At 41.6% G+C, this 18356-nt stretch overlaps 4 protein-coding genes across 7 annotated transcripts in view; 2 read left to right on the top strand and 2 right to left on the bottom strand.

Annotated features, from left to right (window-relative positions):
• Positions 1–3065, bottom strand: part of LOC104816062 — a 3938-nt gene extending 873 nt beyond the window's left edge. Inside the window, exon 1 of the mRNA XM_019202762.1 lies at positions 13–3065. Within this exon, the coding sequence (XP_019058307.1) occupies positions 13–3065 (3053 nt within the window). The remainder of the gene's footprint in view (positions 1–12) is intronic.
• A 1346-nt stretch (positions 3066–4411) lies between these two features.
• On the bottom strand, positions 4412–7013 carry LOC104815664 (serine/arginine-rich SC35-like splicing factor SCL33). Of its 2 annotated transcripts, none has more exons than XM_010544157.2 (6): positions 6912–7013; positions 6305–6463; positions 6112–6189; positions 5365–5532; positions 5096–5230; positions 4412–4869 (listed from the first exon to the last, which is right to left on the bottom strand). In XM_010544157.2, exons 2-6 carry the CDS (start codon positions 6445–6447, stop codon positions 4623–4625), a joined length of 771 nt encoding a protein of 256 aa, XP_010542459.1. In that variant the 5' UTR covers positions 6448–6463; positions 6912–7013; the 3' UTR covers positions 4412–4622. The 2 variants fall into 2 exon arrangements, with proteins under 2 accessions (XP_010542459.1, XP_010542460.1); XM_010544158.2 differs by having other exon boundaries at positions 5096–5224; positions 6912–7012.
• Positions 7014–7326: 313 nt separating this feature from the next.
• LOC104815663 (60S ribosomal protein L7-2-like) lies at positions 7327–9561 on the top strand. Of its 3 annotated transcripts, none has more exons than XM_010544155.2 (7): positions 7327–7427; positions 8036–8207; positions 8294–8391; positions 8484–8541; positions 8638–8717; positions 8842–8944; positions 9112–9561. In XM_010544155.2, the coding sequence occupies exons 2-7, from the start codon at positions 8040–8042 to the stop codon at positions 9325–9327; spliced, it is 723 nt and encodes a 240-aa protein (XP_010542457.1). In that variant the 5' UTR covers positions 7327–7427; positions 8036–8039; the 3' UTR covers positions 9328–9561. The 3 variants fall into 3 exon arrangements, with proteins under 3 accessions (XP_010542457.1, XP_010542455.1, XP_010542456.1); XM_010544153.2 differs by having other exon boundaries at positions 8000–8207; XM_010544154.2 differs by having other exon boundaries at positions 7332–7427; positions 8005–8207.
• A 4986-nt stretch (positions 9562–14547) lies between these two features.
• Positions 14548–18180, top strand: LOC104815662 (IQ domain-containing protein IQM2-like). The gene is made up of 9 exons (XM_010544152.1): positions 14548–14785; positions 15406–15865; positions 15956–16070; positions 16171–16236; positions 16323–16411; positions 16516–16606; positions 16699–16941; positions 17049–17150; positions 17284–18180. The coding sequence occupies exons 2-9, from the start codon at positions 15444–15446 to the stop codon at positions 17971–17973; spliced, it is 1818 nt and encodes a 605-aa protein (XP_010542454.1). The 5' UTR covers positions 14548–14785; positions 15406–15443; the 3' UTR covers positions 17974–18180.
• The last annotated feature ends 176 nt before the right edge of the window (positions 18181–18356 follow it).

The following is an 18356-nucleotide window of genomic DNA, read 5'->3' as shown; positions in this document are numbered from 1 at the left end:
AGGCAGTCCTGCCATCGGGCTTGCTTAGGGCTGAGCTTCTTCTGCGTTTGGAAGTAACTCGTTGCCACATTGTCGGTCTTGATCACGAATGATGACCCGAGAAGGTAGTGCCTCCATGTCCGAAGACAATGGACGATTGCCGTCATCTCCTTTTCTTGGACGGTGTACTTCTTCTCGGCGTCATTGAGCTTCCTGCTCTCGTAGGCTATGGGATGTCCTTCCTGCATAAGAACACCACCAATTGCAAAGTCGGAGGCATCGGAATGTACCTCGAATGGTTTGCCAATGTCGGGCAAAACCATGATGGGTTCTTCGGATACAAGGGTCCGAAGACGGTCGAAGGCGGCCTGGCATTGTTCTGTCCATTGCCACTTCCTGTCCTTCTTCAACATGTCCGAGAGAGGGGCTGCTATCGAGGAGTAACCGAGGATGAACCTTCGGTAGTAGTTGACCAATCCAAGGAAGGATCGCAACTGTGGGAGAGTCCTCGGTACAACCCACTCTCGGATTGACTTGATCTTCTTCGGGTCCATCAAGAGTCGTCCTTCCTTAACGTAGTGGCCAAGAAACTCCACCTCTTGTTGGGCAAAGCTGCACTTCTCGAGTTTGACATATAGCTCGTTGTCTCGGAGGACACTCAAAACGGTCCGAAGGTGACCTACATGCTCACTCAAATTTCGGCTGTACACAACGATATCGTCTAGATATACCACAACAAACTTGTCAAGATATTCATGGAATAGCTGGTTCATCATGGTACAGAATGTAGCCGGAGCGTTAGTGAGGCCAAAGGGCATTACCTTGAATTCGAAGGAACCATACCTTGTTGTGCACGCAGTCTTTGGTTCGTCTCCTTCGGCAATGCGCACTTGGTAGTATCCCGACCTCAAGTCGAGCTTGGAGAACACTCGTGCATCCTTGAGCTGATCAAACAAATCGGCTATTAGTGGAATAGGATATTTATTCTTGACCGTTACCTTGTTCAATGCTCGGTAGTCGATGCACATCCTTAGGGATCCATCCTTCTTCTTTTGGAAGAGAACGGGAGCGCCATAGGGAGCCTTGGAGGGCTGGATGTATCCGGCCTCTAAGAGATCTTCTAGCTGCCTCTTGAGTTCGGCTAGCTCGGGAGGGGCCATTCGGTAGGGAGGCATGGCTGGTGGTTTAGCTCCGGGGATCAGCTCGATGGCATGATCAATGCCACGTCTCGGGGGAAGCTTCTTGGGAAGTTCCTCGGGCATGACATCTGCAAAATCAAACAACACATGCCTTACCTCGGCCGGGATCGCTGGTTGATCCGGCATGTCCGTCTCTTCTCCTTGGTTGAGGTTTCGGACGGTGGCCAAGAAAGATTCGGAGTTCTTGACTCCTCTCTTGAATTGCATGGCCGTGAGGGTGGTGGATGCGGTCGGAGCAGCCTTGAGTTGGACTATGGTGGGTTTGTCCTTGTCGATGATCACCAATGTCGTTGTGGATGCGGGAATGAACGTGCTAACGGAGCGGAAGAACGTAAGTCCTAACACAACCCGAAAGTCGTCCATTGGGAGGATGGTGAAGTCGGTCTTCCCAACCCAATCCCCAATCTGAATCCGAACATCGCGGGCGATGCCGGACGCGTTTTGGGCAGGCGAGTTGACAGGCTTCACCGTTCCTCCACTCCCGTCCACTCGGAGTTTCAACCTCTTAGCTTCTCCTGCATCCATGAAATTGTGTGAGGCACCGGTATCAAACATGACAGGAACGATCTTACCGTATATCTCTACGTCTGCGTAGAGGAGTCCCTTGGACTTGGTCTCGGTGTTCTTGTCATCCTCGGGGATGGCTGGCTTGGACAGCGTCCCAAAGCGGTGTAAAGACCCGACGATGGCTTGGCCTTCGTCCTCGGTGACCTTGCCCTTGCCCTTGCTTGGTTGGCTGGTCACTGCGTTCATCTTCTTCTGTTTTGGGCAGTCACGGACCCAGTGAGGTCCTTGGCATAGGAAGCATGGACTCGGGGGAGGCTTGGCCTTTCGGTTGGGCCCATTGAAGCTCCCTTGACTAGGTCTATCTGTCCGTGGCTGTCCATGATGAGAGGGGTTCGGACGCGGCCTGTTCCCGTCTCTCGGTTTGTGAGGGAGGTTAGGACGAGTTGCGCTGTAGTCCGTGAGTCCCTCTACAACAGAAATAGCTGCATTCAACGTGTTAGCTTCCCTCCTATTCACTTCTAGACGAGCAAAGTCTTTTAACCCGTCTTTGAAGTGAAAGAGGGCGTCTTGATCACTAACATCACCAAGTTCGAGTAAAAGGGAAGAGAATTCTCGGACATAGTCCGAGATACTTCCTGATTGTCGAAGCCTACGGAAACGTGTCCGTATCTCGTCCCTTGCATTGGAAGGCACGAATTGTTGACGCAAGGCAGCCTTGAATTGATCCCAAGTGGTGATCCGGCGCTCTTGGTCCAACAAGGTCCTTCTCCACCATAGTTGTGCTAAGTCTTGGAGGTAGTTCCCGGCGCCCTTAACCTTGGCCATCTCACCCGTGACCCCTGCACCATCAAAGTACTGTTCCATACTAAAGAGAAAAGATTCTACCGTAGAAGAGTTCCTCGCTCCATTGTATGGCTTTGGCTCGGGTCCGCGGATGACTTGCTCCCTCGGTGCATGGTCTCGGTCATGGACAGGGGCTTGTTGCACCATCTCACGAAGGGACCTGCATTCACGAGTTAGATTATGGACTAGGGTACGTAGATCACCTACCTCGCGGTCGTGGTTCTCACGAACAAGACGAAAGTTTTCGTCGGTCATGTCTCTATCGGCTCGGGCTTGCTGCTCCAAGTTGTCTAGGACATGCTTGGTCGACTCACTCACAGCGGAGATCTCCTGCTCAAGACCATCCGTGCGTGCGTCTTGCTCAACCTCGGCCTCCTCAAGAGCCCGCAGACGTGCTTCTACGGTTCCCGCTTGGGCCTCGGTTGCGCGTGCTCTAGCTCGTGTCGTGGGACCGAGGTCTGTGCCTCGTCCACGCCCATTCTCAGTCTCGGATTGGTGCTCCAAGGACTGGTTGTTGACTCCATCTTGGCTCGACATGGTGTCGAATCTCTTGTCTTCTCTCGGTTCTCGGAAGGGTGTGTGTTGCGGAAGCGGTGATGAGACCTGGTCCGTTTGTGAGCGAACCAGGCTCTGATACCACAAATGTCACGGGCCTAGGGTTAGATTAGGCTAATCCGTGAGGCAGCTGGGCCTGTGGGAAGGTCCGAGGGCGATCCGAACGTACTGTGGACGTGTGAGGATGCCGAGGAGCCCAACTAAGCCGATCTCAAGGGTTTGGCCCGAGAGATTGCGTGTGGTTCGCGGGGAAAAACTGGAGAAGTCCGAGAGATTGAGGGAAGAGAACGCCGACGGTACGGCGGGGTTTTATTATTAATCAAAGAAAGAGTACAAGGGGATCGGTGGCCCGTAACAAGCTCTACACGCGGTGGTTGGAAAGCCGCCGGTGGAGAGGAGCAAAGAAGATGGCCACCGATGTAAGCTAGGGTTTCGGAGCCTTAGGAGAAATTAGGGGGTTTTCGAGCTTAGGTTTCCCTCTTGTGGCCGGCGCCTCTTTATAGGTCTTACCACATCTCCACAAAAAAGGAAACTTAACAATTCTACTTCCCTTATTTCCCATTCGGACCCTACTTGCCTAAAACAAGAAAAGAAAGACCTAGAACATGCCTAAAGTGAAAAGGAAACACGCCTAAGTATTCTAATGGGCCATGGGCCAAGAATTGGCCATGGACAAAGCCTCGGACACGTCCATGAACTTGTCATGGACCATGGACGAGGTTTTGGGCCAATCTTGGTCATGGGGTGGTCCGAACGTGGCCTGGGCTTGGACGTGGCTTGGACGCGAGCTGGAGGGTGTCAAGAGGTCTGGGATGGGTGGTCCATGTCCGTCCTTGGTCCTGGGCCGGAGTTGTCCCGTGCTAGAGCTTCTCGGGTGCGTCCGCAAGAAGATGCTGGGCTGGCCGCAGAATGCTGGACGGGTGCGGACTTCCTCGGACGCGTGCGAAGCAAAGTGTCGAGCTGGCCGAGGTTTGCTGAGCAGGTCCGAAGTTTCTCGAGCTGTGCGACAGGATTTCTCGGACGCGTGCGGAGTTCCTCGGTAGCGTGCGAGCTTCCTCGGTCTTCCGGTCATCCGTGAGTGTACCTGTACGAACGGATGAACGAGAAAAAGAAAAGAACACGGGAAATGAAAAATTACCCATTTTTCCTCCTGACAATTAGAATAAACTAAGGGGACGTAATGCTTTGGTTTAGGAAGATGATTGATATGAAAAAATGTTTTTTTTTTCTTCTGGGTATCGAACCGTTCTTTGATTCTTCAAGAAAGGAAGCATACGCACAGTGAAAACAGGGAGGGAATTAGCTGGAAAGCGAAAAGGGCCAGTGCCAAAATCACAAAAAAGGTTTCTCCTTTCGTGACCAATCTAAATCCACATAAAAAGACACAACACATGAACTTGAAACCATCCGAATCTTACACAGTAACATGTTTCAGGAGATATCCTTCATGGGTCCAAGTCTAACACAAACAAGATATAACCCTACAAAGATGTCTTTGATGAGACCAACAGAGGGGTGAGCTGAGCTAATTAATCATCATCACTGGCTAGGAGAGCGGTCCATGTTCTGCCCCCTGCCGTAGTTTTCACCTCCTCCTCGAGGGCTCTGGCTGCGGCTCCTGGCTTGTTCTGGAGTGTAGCTCCTTCTTCTTCTCGGGCTCTGGCTCACGCTTCTTCTGGGGCTCGGGCTTCTGCCTCTCGGTGGACTTCCACTGCGTCCCCTTGAGCCATTGCGGGCTGGTGACCGTGAGTACGACCTCTGCCTCTCATCTCGGGGCGAGACAGACCTACACCCAGAGGGGATCATGTTATAAAACGGGCGGTCCAGTTGACAGAAATGTTTTTATCAATGGAAATCGTGATAAGCATTCTCCTTCAAGATCAGCACCAAAAAATACTTGGATGAGCCACGATGCTGATGCCACAGCTTAATTGAGAATGTGTGTGATTCCTACCTTCATCACACATTGCATGATTTCCAGACAAAAACAAGGTAGATAGATAGATAGAGACCTTGAGTGATGCCTCCTAGGGGGAGGAGAGTAATAGTCACGGCTTCTGGATCGAGATCTACCACGCCGGGGAGGTGGAGAATGAGAATAACGAGGTGAGCGTGGGGGGCTACGCCTTCTATCACGGAATCTGCTCCTTCAAACAATTAAAGACCGAGAATCTGTGACATTTCTTGAAATCGTAGACAACTCTTATGCCCACAAGGCACTGACCAAAGCATCACATGAATGTAGAAAAAGATGTAAAGAAGATAAGGTCAGTCATCTCACCTTCCTCCTCGGTCCCTTGCCCTCATTTCGGTTGGCTTCTTTCTGTTCTCTTCGGCAAATACGACAGTCAACTCACGGCCAAGAAGAAGATACCCATCCATGTGATGTTTTGCCTCAGCAGCATCTGCAGGATCCACAAATTGGACAAAGCCAAACCCTCTTGGTTCTCTGCATAAAAGACAAAGAGAGGGAAAACATCTCATCAGACTAGAAACCAAGAAACCAATCCACTCAAGAAATGTACCTATCTGTCAATAAGCGTTGGAATGAAACTTGAGATCCCCCCTGCAACATAAGGCATGATGATAAACTGGAAAAGCAAGCACTTGCCTGCAAACCTTGCAAGACTTGATACATCTTCAAATTGAAATCAAACCCACTTCCTTCCAATCTTCATTTACCATTTACATCATCTTCAAAAGAACTCTAATTACTTCTTTGGTGTCTTCAATTCTCTAGTTTCACTGTTGAACCTCAACAAGTTCAATTAACACACTAGAAGGGTGGTCACATGTAAAATACCATCAATGAATCTTTCCAAATGCAACAAAAAAGGATGGGATTTTGGAAGTTAACATAAAACAATCCTAAGGTCCATAAGCAACACGCAGAGGGTAGGGAATGGCAAAAGAAAGAAATAGAAAGGTGTGAATAAAATATCCAAGAAAGGTGGTTTAGAAAGAAAAGGTTTGAGATACTACCCAACCAAAACACTTATGCATCATCTTATACACTGGACTTGCTCACCCGGAATAATAATCTCTCGGCAGGTAGATATCTTTGAGAGGACCAAACTGCTCAAAGGACCTTCTGAGATCTTCCGGCCTGCAAATACAAGTAGGGAGGAGCAATGAATAAAAGATCTGAAAGCCATTGAGAACACGTTACATGCATTTTCTTTCTGAAAGCCTTTGCAATAAGGGAGAAGCAAACAAAGTACCTGCAATCATGGCGTAGGTTGCGGACCAAAAGACTTGTAGGCAAGTCTCTGCCACGGCCCCCATACCGTCCTCGAGGGCTAGGGCTCCCCCCCCCCCTGCCATAACCCCTCGGCGGTGAAGGAGTGTAGCTCCTTCCCCTCATGGAGAATATTCAACCTCTTCATCAATCAATGGAATCGAGTTAGAAAACAACATCAAGATAAGATTGAACGATATAGAAAGAGAAAAAACACAGACACCAAGCTCAACCGCCCTAGAACACTCGGGAAAACAAGTGCCAAGGATAAGGATTTCATTCAGAGCAATGCTTGTTCAACTCAGGAAAACCTTAGCAATGGGCTACGACCCATAAAAGTCGCAATCATTTTTACAGTGACTAAGCCATTATCAGTCTTATGGCGAATATTTACTCAGAAATCGAGGTACATGATCGATTTGACAAGACAGGGATAGATAACAGATCAAAACTCCAAATTTCCCTCACGATAACCACGACATGCCCCCCATTGCTCCACCGGGCTCTGACAGCGCCCATGATGAAGGAAAGAAGAAAGAATAGGAATACAACGAAGCTAGGAAGAACAAGGAGAAGACGAAGAAGTTTACCGGTGATGAAGCGGCGCGGAATCGAAGTGAGAGAGAGGCAGAGGGAACGAAGAAACCCAGAATCTCGTTATGGTCTCAAGGCGAGACATTAGGGTTTCTTTATACTTTTGTTTTTACATTTTTGCCTCTCAAAAATATTTGAAATCTCCATTTTCACCTTAAACAATTGAAATTACAAATTAACCCAGATAATTATGGAACGAAAGGCTATGGGGTTACAAGGAAAAAAATAAAACAAGAGAGACTGCATAAAACTTTAATGGAATGAAAAAAAATTGATGTGGTATTGAGTTTATTATTTGGTGGGTCTTTTTAATACTATAGACAATTTGAGCCAAAAAAGGGATTTTCCAATATTTTGGTAGTGAAAAAGGAAATAAAGAAAAAGAAACCCTAATAACCCGTTGGTCTGATATTTTAAGGAGGATTTAGGTTTCATCTGTTTTCATCATTTCTCTCTTGTGCTGCGCCGCCTCCGGTCGTCTCGTTCTCCGTCTCAACCTTCAATCGTCCCCGGTAAGTCTCTTCTTCTTTTCTGTCTCGAATCCGACTATATCTCCGGTGGATCAAGTGGCGCGGCCGCTAACACCGTGGATCTGCGGATTTCGGACGAATTTTTCGTGAGAAGTTTCTGAGTTTCGATTTGTTATAACCCTATTTGGCCTCATAGGTTTGAAATTCTGAATCCGTATGAAAGTTTCGTGACATTATCTTGTGATCTAACATCTCAGTAGTTGAGAGAATTCAAGTGTGTTAATCACTGTCAGTGAACGCTTAAATCTCTGTGGATTATGGCTACTGCCAAGGTTGTTCTTTTTGGGATATTTTCTTAAACCACTTTGGTATTGCAACGCATATTCAAACTATACGTAGTTAAATGTCATCGCCCAAAGCTCGATCATGAGATTTTTTGAATCGATTGAATTTCGAGGAGTTGTTTATTGAAAGAAATGTTTATACTCCAAAGATGAATTTTTTTCCAAGTGATATATAAAGCATGTTTTCTGTGATAGCTGTCCCTGGATTTCTGTCTTTAAGAATACGTGTGATTGAATTCAAACTCTTGTTTACTATTCTGATGAAAGCAGGATAGGGTATTGTTTTTTGGTTCTGTTACAATTCAGGAAAATGACTGAAGCCATTGTTCCTGAGTCGGTGTTGAAGAAGCAAAAGAGGCAAGGGCAATGGGAGCTTGCCAAGAAACAAGAGCTCGAGGCTGATAAAAAGAAAAATGCTGAGAACCGGAAGCTCATTTTCAACCGAGCTATGAACTATGATAAGGAGTACAAGGAGAAGGTATAAATCTTCTATTAATTGATTTTGCGATTTCACTTCTGAGAGAAACCTTAATTCATGGAAATGTGCAATATCGGTTTCTCCAGGAAAGGGAATTGATCCAGCTGAAGCGTGAAGCAAAGTTGAAAGGAGGCTTTTATGTGGATCCCGAGGCAAAACTGCTCTTCATTGTCCGTATCAGAGGGTACGAGCCCTCTAATATCTTGAATCAAGCATGGAGCATGGTTCTATTCTTTGTACTGATTTCTTACGGTGTTCTTATCTTGTTGCCACCAGTATCAATGCTATTGACCCGAAGACTCGGAAGATTTTGCAGCTTTTGCGTTTGAGACAGGTAACCATCTTATCCTTAGGACTTTTACCATTAAAGGCCAGTTTACATCTATCAATTGAGTCATCCCTGACGAGGTGTTGTTTTTTTGTTTTTCAGATCTTCAATGGTGTCTTTCTGAAGGTTAACAAGGCAACTATGAACATGCTTCACCGGGTTGAGCCTTATGTGACCTATGGGTACCACTTTTTTCCTCCAATTAACGCACTGGTTTCAACTTGGGATTAAGGCGATGTTGATGTTAATGATGAACGCACTTGTTTCGCTTTTATTTTCACAAGCAATAAACCCTTCTTTTCACAGATACCCCAACCTGAAGAGTGTGAAGGAATTGATTTACAAAAGAGGATATGGAAAGCTGAACCACCAGAGGATTGCTTTGACAGACAACTCTATCATCGAACAGGTAAATAACATACTATATCCTCTTAATAGGTCTGGTTGAAACCAAGTTGTGGTTATGAGTGCATATATCGACTCTCAAGAATCTTATTTCGCAAGGTTTAAAGATCAATGCTTGAGTAGGTATAAATATCGTTCCCTGCTTAATCACGGCTTTGCCATTGCGAGCAGGCGCTGGGGAAACATGGGATAATATGCACGGAGGATCTCATCCACGAGATAATGACGGTCGGTCCTCACTTCAAGGAAGCCAACAACTTTCTGTGGCCATTCCAGCTCAAGGCTCCGCTCGGGGGGCTGAAGAAGAAGAGGAACCACTATGTTGAAGGAGGAGATGCCGGGAACAGAGAGAACTACATCAACGAGCTCATCCGCAGAATGAACTAATACCATAATAAGCTCTCTTTCTCCTTACTCATATTATTACCTTCACATAGGTTCTATGCGTTTAGGCCGTGAAAGATTGTTTTTTTTTGTTTTTTTTTTTTTGTTATCTCTGGAATTTTGGCTGTGTTCTCTGACTTGTTTGGCCTCTAGGAGAGCTACCATTTTATTTAATTCGGTGGAACCAAATTTTGAAATCGTGTTTTGACGTATGAATGTATATGCCAATGCAGATCACCGTTATCATTATTTAACACCATATTCAAGTTAGATATTTTTGGTAGAGGGTAAAATTGTTAATTTTTTTATAAATAATTTATAAAATCTAAAACGATATCTATTCTTCATTTATTTATAAACGAGGGACTATGTTTTAGTCATCAACCTTCATGGTGTTAGTGGAATACCGTTGCATCCGGCTAATGTTTTTTTTTTTGCATTAGTTGCATAATCATGCAAAACTTAATTTGTCTCGAAAACTCATCGCAAGCACCCATGTGCTTCATTCATGACCACCAGATTCAGAATAATTAATTAATTAATTAATTCCCCGGATCTTATTTTCCGTAGTACCTTGTGTTGGTGCCGCCTTTGGTTTTTCAAGAAACCTGTTCAACATTTATGACATAAGAACAGAACTCTTTACTGACACTTTACAAGTCAATATCTACGTGGTCCGGAGTACAGCTAGTTGTACTTGTCTGCGAACCACAAGGAGGTATCCAATAAGAGATTCCATTAAAATTTAAAACCCACAATGTGAAACTTCATCATCAATTTTTTTGGATACATCGGGGAACCTGTCCTACAACCCTTCGGGTAGGACACCGGACACCGTAACATCTCACAGTTCAATGGGCCGGACGAGGACGACATCGCAGACCAAGGAAAACCACAAACTCACGCGCACGAGCCTGCAACACACACGCGGGAGGTAAATCAGTCGTAACTGACAGACGACATGTGAGAGTTTTAAGAAGGCGGTAGGGATCGAACCCCAAACCTCATGGTTTCTCGCCATGCCCTTAACCATCTCACCTGGAGATTTTCCCCCTTCATCATCAGTTTTCATGTTTCAAATTCACCATTCCCTTCCCTCTACATTATTCTTCTTACATAGATTATAGATATTCGATATTCGTGAAAGCTTCTTAAAAAAAACCGAATAATATACAATAATATCCGAACTGAACCCCAATTGAAATATAACAACCAAATGTAAAAAATAATTTGCGAGGTTTTAAAACAGGCATGATCAATGATCATGCTTGTTTTTTTTTTGTTACAAATGCGTATTTTACTTGAACAAGTTTATTTGTTTTGTTTTTTTTTCCCCAATAAAATCAGAATTTAATATGAAATATCCGAGAAAAATAATCTAAAACTGAATTTCTTAGGTTATTGACTCGGGAAACCATAGGTCGAGTTTCTCTTTAACTTATATATATGCAGTCGGTACAACTATATATCGAATGTGTATTTCATTAATTATTTCTACTATATATAATATGATTAGCTGTTGGCACTTATCGCTAATCATATGCATTGTCTTTTAATAAACTATACGTAGTGGTATAAATTAATATTTTTTCTAGATCTTCTCCTTGTGTTTCGAAATTGGAATGCATGCATTGTGCATTATCGCACCAAGATTTCGCATTAATCTAAAATCACGATGATTTTAATAATTACGTAATTATGTGTGCTAGTTGATTATATAATATCAGAACTGAACCGATCTCTATCATGCATACGTACGTACGTATGTATGCATGTACGTGTACCTATTTTGTTGTACGTGTGTGTGTATACGCGCGCATGTTTGAACGTATATACAAACGTATGCGGGAGTCTACACGTACGATACAAGTCGGTACGCAGCCGTATGTACGCAAGGGGTCAACGAGAGAGACCGTGGCCGGACGCATTAATCCACTGAGGGACGGTGCACTGCTGCCGCCGTGGTGCTTTTGTCTCCATCCAAGGGAGGCATGAAAAGACGCTTTTACCCCTGAGGGGATGATCCTACCTGTCAACATTTAATTCGGCCTTGTGTTTTCCAGCTGTGCTCTGGCTGTTACGCTACCTCCCCCCTTTGACTTTCTTATCCTCATGTGTTCCTCATTAATACCCAAAATTATCAATTTTGTTTTTATGCTCGGAATACATTATTAGCACAAATGGTAGATTGTGATCTTTAGGTAGAGCAAGAAAATTTTGATATATTGGAAGTTTTCTTATAAAAAAAATGCTAGCTACTTTTTGGAAAAGATTTCAATAAGATTTGAAATTTGATCGTATTAGGTCTCGCGTGTATATATGATTCTTAAAATATGTATCCAATTACAATGGATTTGATATAGTTTATGGTTAATTAATTTTAGTTTGACTTGGGTAGAGTTTCAAATATATATTTTTTTAATATATATGTTTTACTCTTGCAAAATTTTCTAATAAGATTTTATGTTTTTATATTTTAATATGATAATCTGAGGTTAATAGTACTGGAAACTCGTGCTCCATCGTGAAGTTTTAAATCTAACTCGTTAATCGGGGATAGAAAACACACTAATTTATGCGAGCCGGATAACAAATCTCGAGTTTCGTGTTTTTAAGTAGATTCTCGTAGAAACTGACGGCTGTCATTTTAGATACGGTTGTCTCTGTGTTGGGGTACGGTCGTACCTCATCCAGACATCACTTCGTGTTTCAACATGAAGGTGACACGTGTCAATCTGTACGGCAGCATCAAAGCTGCGGGGAGATATGCGAAGGAACAAAATCTAATCATTCCAGCATGGTCAAATCCGGTAGTTATGAGAAAATTACCCTACCGTCCAATCTTGTAATCTGATTTCGTAAGGTTATTTAAATCTGTCCTACGATCGAATATTAAGTTTCGATCCAATTGTTATCAGCGATTTGTAAGGATAGTAAATTATTGAAATTATATATTATAGATACTGAACCGACAGTTGCAGAGAGCTTAATGCTGCGCTTTCTCTTCAATGATCTATTTTACGCTTTAAAATATTTAATCTTCAATCCAGATAATGAAATAAAATTAAATCATAGTTTCATTCAGTGTACTCACGATCCATTATAAGTTGTATCTCACAAAAAAAAATATTTTAAAAAAAAATTCGTTAGACCCTAAACTAAACCTCGACCGTGTCATTTGCTTTTCTATTTTTCGTTCTCTTTCGGTTTTCGTCATTTTATTCCTTATGGAATCATGAGATATGCATATATATATATATATATATATATATATATATATATTTGTTTAGACGGTTCACCATACGCGCATATGTACGGTGGCGTTACTGTATGTATCATGTATGTATGTATGTATGTATGTATGTATGTATGTATGTATGTATGTATGTATGTATGTATGTATGTATGTATGTATGTATGTATGTATGTATGTATGTATGTATGTATGTATGTATGTATGTATACTGAATTTTGTTTAGACGGTTCATCATACGCGCATATGTACGGTGGTGTTACTGCTTTCCGACACGTAAGACGTATTTCTTTTTTGGGATAATTATTCAATTATTCTGCGAGCAAGTTCAATTATTTTATATTTTCTTTTGTAAATACGCGTGGATTCAAAAGCAATATGCATGCAACATCCATCCATGTTTCGCCCTTTGTGCATGTAAGTATGCGTGACGTGTAAAGCTACGTACGTGACCTCTTGTTCAGACTCGCTTTTATTTTATTTTATTTTTAACTCACTTTCACTAAATTTAATTTGCTTATTATGATATCAATGAATATCCAATAATAACGAATTTAATACCAGTTCATATAAAAATATTACATTTAGATAAGTTACTCCTATTAATTATTTTGGAGTATTGCAAATAGTTGAATGATAAAGAAAAAGACAAAGATAATAGATAGGAAACCAATTATATATTAATATTTAATCAATATGATTAAGCATTAATTTATTAATTCTAATAAAATATATATTATGAGATATTCTGCTTGTGATATATTACATAATAAGAAAGAAAAGCCAATTTATTTAGAGTCCAAGTAACGAAAGCTGCAACTTAATTTAAAAGTTCCATCTTGTTTCCAATCATATGATAATTGGAGGGACATAAACAGAGACACGTCGCTCTCAATTTCATTAGGTATTAAAATACTATATATTATATGTTTTAAAATTGAAAAATTGATAGGTAATGTATTTTAAAATTTTAAATATTAAAAAAAAGAAATCTCTAAAAAAATCACCCTATACTAGCCAGAGAATGTTGCATCAATAAAATTTACACTTGATTTTCTTTAAAAAGTATTTGAAGATGTGGAAAATTCAGGAGCTGCTTCATTATTACAATAGTTATTTTTATAACCCGTTGTTCATAATTTTCGTTCGGATCATATCTAGAAATAATTGGTTATAATAATCGGCTACTATAACAGACACACATGTGTATATATCGTTGAAGACATTTTCTTGCAATAAAATAATTAGGACAGATAATACATTTACACAATAAAGTGTCGTGTGACGCGGACCTCGAATGTTCCGTTTCTCACTAACAACAAATATAGTTAATATATATATATATATATATATATAGCATTATCGTTATTTAATTCAATATATTTTGTTCTTATTAACGCACCAGTGACTGCCCTCGGTGTTTTTGTATAAAGTGGTCACTACGAAAGGAAGAAGGAAGTTTCATTAAATCATATATAATGTCCAAAATATGGTTTTATTATTATTTTTATTAGCAAAAAGGACTTGGAAATGCAAAAGTCCAACCCAACAAATATTCACCCAATTCCACGTTTGCAAATACGTCACCTAATTGTGTATTAGCTTATATATATATCATAAAAAGAAATGTGAGAAGATGAATATTTTGGGTTTTCATTATTTAATATATCTAATTAGACAAAACTATGACTCGAAAGATGGAGGACGAGAGCACCAATTGAAATTATATTTCAATTAATTGATTATTTAAGCAAAATATCGCAATAAAATCACTGTTTTATTTTTTATATGTTTTTATTTTAGGAGATATCTTGAAAGAGTAAACGGGGGAAATTTTAGAATTGGACTTTTAATTTAACCTCGTATGAATCCTCTAAAAAGCTACAAACACGTGTTTGGAAATAATCGTCGCCCCTCTCTCTCTCTCTCTCTCTCTCTCTCTCTCTCTCTCTCTCTCTCACACACACACACACACTCTCTCTTTCTCGCCATTATATAACTCCATTGCCGAAGAGCTTGTAAGCTTCAGACTTACATTTTCCCTGTTTTCAAAAACGAAACCCGAAAAAAAAAACTAAGGATCGTCGGTTGGAGGAACAGAGAGTCAACAAAAGAAGGTCCGAGAGGAATAATCGGAAAGCTTCGACATTTCTGGAAAAAATTACAGTTTGAGGATAATCCCATTATCTCTGGACAAATCTTCTTAAGGTTATAATGCCTCCTTGACTGCTGGGATTTTTCTTTTGTCATGCTTGCTATGTTTATGCTTAGGAAGATTGTTTCGTGATGTTTTCTTGAGATGGGTTCTTATCAATATTTTGATTTTACTACACTAGAGGGGATTTCCGGTGATGGGTGTTTGTAAAACTATGAACTTGGAGTATATTCTCTCGTATCTCCATTTGTTTTGGGCAGCATTTGATCGTTCATGTTTTTACTTTTGCTCCATTGTACGTTTAGAAACTCCAGTGGTTCAATGCTCATGAGTCTACCGACATATATACCATGTTTTCCAGATAGTGTGTATCGCTTGTGGTTTTTCGTTTGGTCTGAAAACATCCGTCAACCAGATTCTTGGTTCTTATCAATTTCCAAGATTCTTCAAATTGGTCACAATGTCGCCCAGATCCGAAAAGTTCTGGTTTTTGTTTCGCTTTCGTCTCGAATCTTTTGACCCGAAGGTGTTCGTCAAAATGCTCTCCGGTTTAGGAAACGTTTTTCTCTGAATATATATGCATATATATATATATATGTATGTATATCTCCCGACATAAGTAATTTTCAGACCTGATTCACTAATGCTCGGATGGTGTTTTTTTTCATGGCAGAAATTTTTTAGGTTTAAAGATCTGAAGATTCCTATTGAATGGGGATTTCTCTCTCTTGCCCGTTTGCGGAGCACAACGACGTGGAAGCTGGTTTGGAATCCGTCAAAGTGAAGTCCATATGTTTCGGAGACGATGACTGTAAAACTCCGACAAGATCTGTCAACTTCAACGACACAACTCACGAACCCACGATTCTGAAATCTATGGGAACTGGGAAAATGGTCGTGGAGAAGTCAGTTAGCTTCAAAGGGAGTCAACTCGAGAGGATCATATCTCTTAACAGGTCCCTCGCAACAAAGGAAGATCATAAGAAAGACAATGCCTGTGGGATTAGGGAATTGCCTGTTTGGAATCCGAGGAACCCTAAACACGAAGCAGCCATTAAATTGCAGAAAGTATACAAAAGCTTCCGTACCAGAAGAAAGCTCGCCGACTGTGCAGTTCTCGTGGAGCAAAGCTGGTTAGTTCTCTATATTTCAGTTGAAACCTGAATGTGGATTTTTGGGAAAAAAAATCACTCTCTAAGTGTTATTTTGTGTGTTAACCTCAGGTGGAAGCTCTTGGATTTTGCAGAGCTGAAGAGGAGCTCCATTTCGTTCTTTGATATCGAGAAACATGAATCTGCCCTTTCTCGCTGGTCAAGAGCTAGAACCAGAGCCGCTAAGGTATCAGTCACAAAGGTTTATACATTTTTCTGATCCTTGTTTCTTAAATCTGTTTCATATTCTTACAGAACTCTTCTCTGTTATCTGCTGAACTTTACAGGTTGGTAAAGGTCTGTCCAAAAATGGAAGAGCTCAAAAGCTCGCTTTGCAACACTGGCTAGAGGCGGTGAGTTGAGTTTTGAACTCTTCCAGCTTGTTAATTTGGGTTTTATAGTATAGTCTCATGTTATCATGCATTTTTTTGTTAACCAGATCGACCCAAGACATCGGTATGGACACAACCTGCACTTCTACTATAACAAATGGCTCCATTGCCAGAGCAGAGAGCCCTTCTTCTACTGGTATTACTTCTTCTCATCGATGTATTCTATTTTCCCTTTTCTTTCTGCCCAAAGCACCGTGCAGAAGAATCTTGAAACTGAACTTGTAGATTCGAATGGTGCAGGCTTGATATTGGAGAGGGGAAAGAGGTAAATCTCGTGGAGAAATGTCCCCGTTGGAAACTTCAACAGCAGTGCATAAAGTACCTTGGTCCGGTTAGTATCTGTTTTTTCTTGCTAGCCAAGAAATTTCCATTGAAGAGATGTAGAATGATTTCTTACTTTCTTCCTGGTTTTGTTGTGTGCAGATGGAAAGGAATGCATATGAGGTGGTTGTGAAAGACGGCAAATTCTTCTACACGCAAAGTGGAGAGATTCTTCACACAATGGATGCAGAAGATATCGATTCTAAGTGGATTTTTGTACTTAGCACATCGAAGACATTATATATCGGGAAGAAGAAAAAGGGTACGTTTCAGCATTCGAGTTTCTTGGCGGGAGGAGCTACAATTGCAGCTGGGAGACTGGTCATTGAATATGGTGTTCTTAAGGTATGGTTTATACACCCGACATATATTGTTTCTTATGTATATGTTCTGTTTCGGTTTCTGCCAGAGTTTAAGCTAAGGGTATGTTGTATCGGTATGCTTTGAAACAGGCGGTTTGGCCACACAGTGGGCATTATCAGCCGACAGAAGAGAATTTCATGGATTTTCTCTCCTTCCTCAGAGAGAACAATATTGATATCACCGATGTGAAGGTAAGATAGATACATCATCATCATCATCATGTTAGAGTATCGGCTTTTCTTCTGGAGAGTCTTGTACTTGGGAATGGTTTTTCCAAAGATAACGCTGTTGGATATTCATATGATGGTTTTTGTTATGTTCCAGATGAGTTCAACTGATGAGGATGAGTTCTCTATTCACAAACAAAGAAGCACCCATATAAGAAACCACTCTTTGGAAGAAGACTTAACACAAGTGCTGGACTGTGTAGAGACCGAAACGATCAGTACATTTCAAGACAAACCCGATTCAGGAATAGAAGAAACAAATCCGGTGATCAAACATTCAAAGTCAAGAACGTTGCCTGATCAAGGAATACCGAAAAAGGTCGAATCTTTCAGCACATATGATGAAGAAAACCGATCAATGGAGCCGAATCATGGCCAAATCTCTGAAGGGTATGACTCAGCTGACGAAGAAGAAGAAGAAGACGAGGAAGAGATGCTTGACAATATAGATCAAGAATCAAAGCCTCTTGAGTTGAACACAGCCGGAGAAGAAACCCGGGAGCGAGAAGTAGTGAACATACCAGAGGAATCAATCCTAAAGAGGATCAATTCTAAGAAGGAAACGAAATCTCTGCAACTGGGGAAACAACTATCATGCAAATGGACAACAGGAGCAGGGCCGAGGATCGGTTGTGTAAGAGATTATCCATCTGAGCTTCAGTTTCGGGCACTCGAACAAGTGAACTTGTCTCCGAGAAGTGATTCGGTCTCAAGATCTTGTTTCTCGCCCCAAGCCCCAAACCCTACCCATTTGTCCCCCGCCATGGAGAGGGATTACACATCATGACTGAGTATTTTTTTTTTGTCAGTTCCTTAATTTCTTCCTGATCTATTCTTTTTGTGTGAATAGAGAAAGATGACATAGGGATTCTTTTTTCTCTCTCTTCTTTAACAGCCCACTGCGGTTTTCATTTGTTTATTCGGTTTCTTGTTGTCCAAGAAACAGCAGAAATGTAAGATTTTTTTATATGGCTTAGTGAAGAACATCTTTCCCGGCCCGAGAAAAGTTTCGCCATAGTTTACATAACGTTCTTAGACATATTTTTACTCGACAAATATATTTTGCTTCGTTATCGTAGGAAGCGGATAATTTTCTTTCACAGATAATTGAAATGAGTTTGTTCTCTTTTGGTTAGGTTTACTGAGGATTCACATTTGGATTGGTGTATC

This window comes from Tarenaya hassleriana, unplaced genomic scaffold, assembly GCF_000463585.1.
Source record: "Tarenaya hassleriana unplaced genomic scaffold, ASM46358v1 Cleome24, whole genome shotgun sequence".
Classification (NCBI taxonomy): Eukaryota; Viridiplantae; Streptophyta; class Magnoliopsida; order Brassicales; family Cleomaceae; genus Tarenaya; species Tarenaya hassleriana.
The sequence above is the reverse complement of the archived record's forward strand: the minus strand, read 5'-3'. Positions and strand labels throughout refer to the sequence as shown.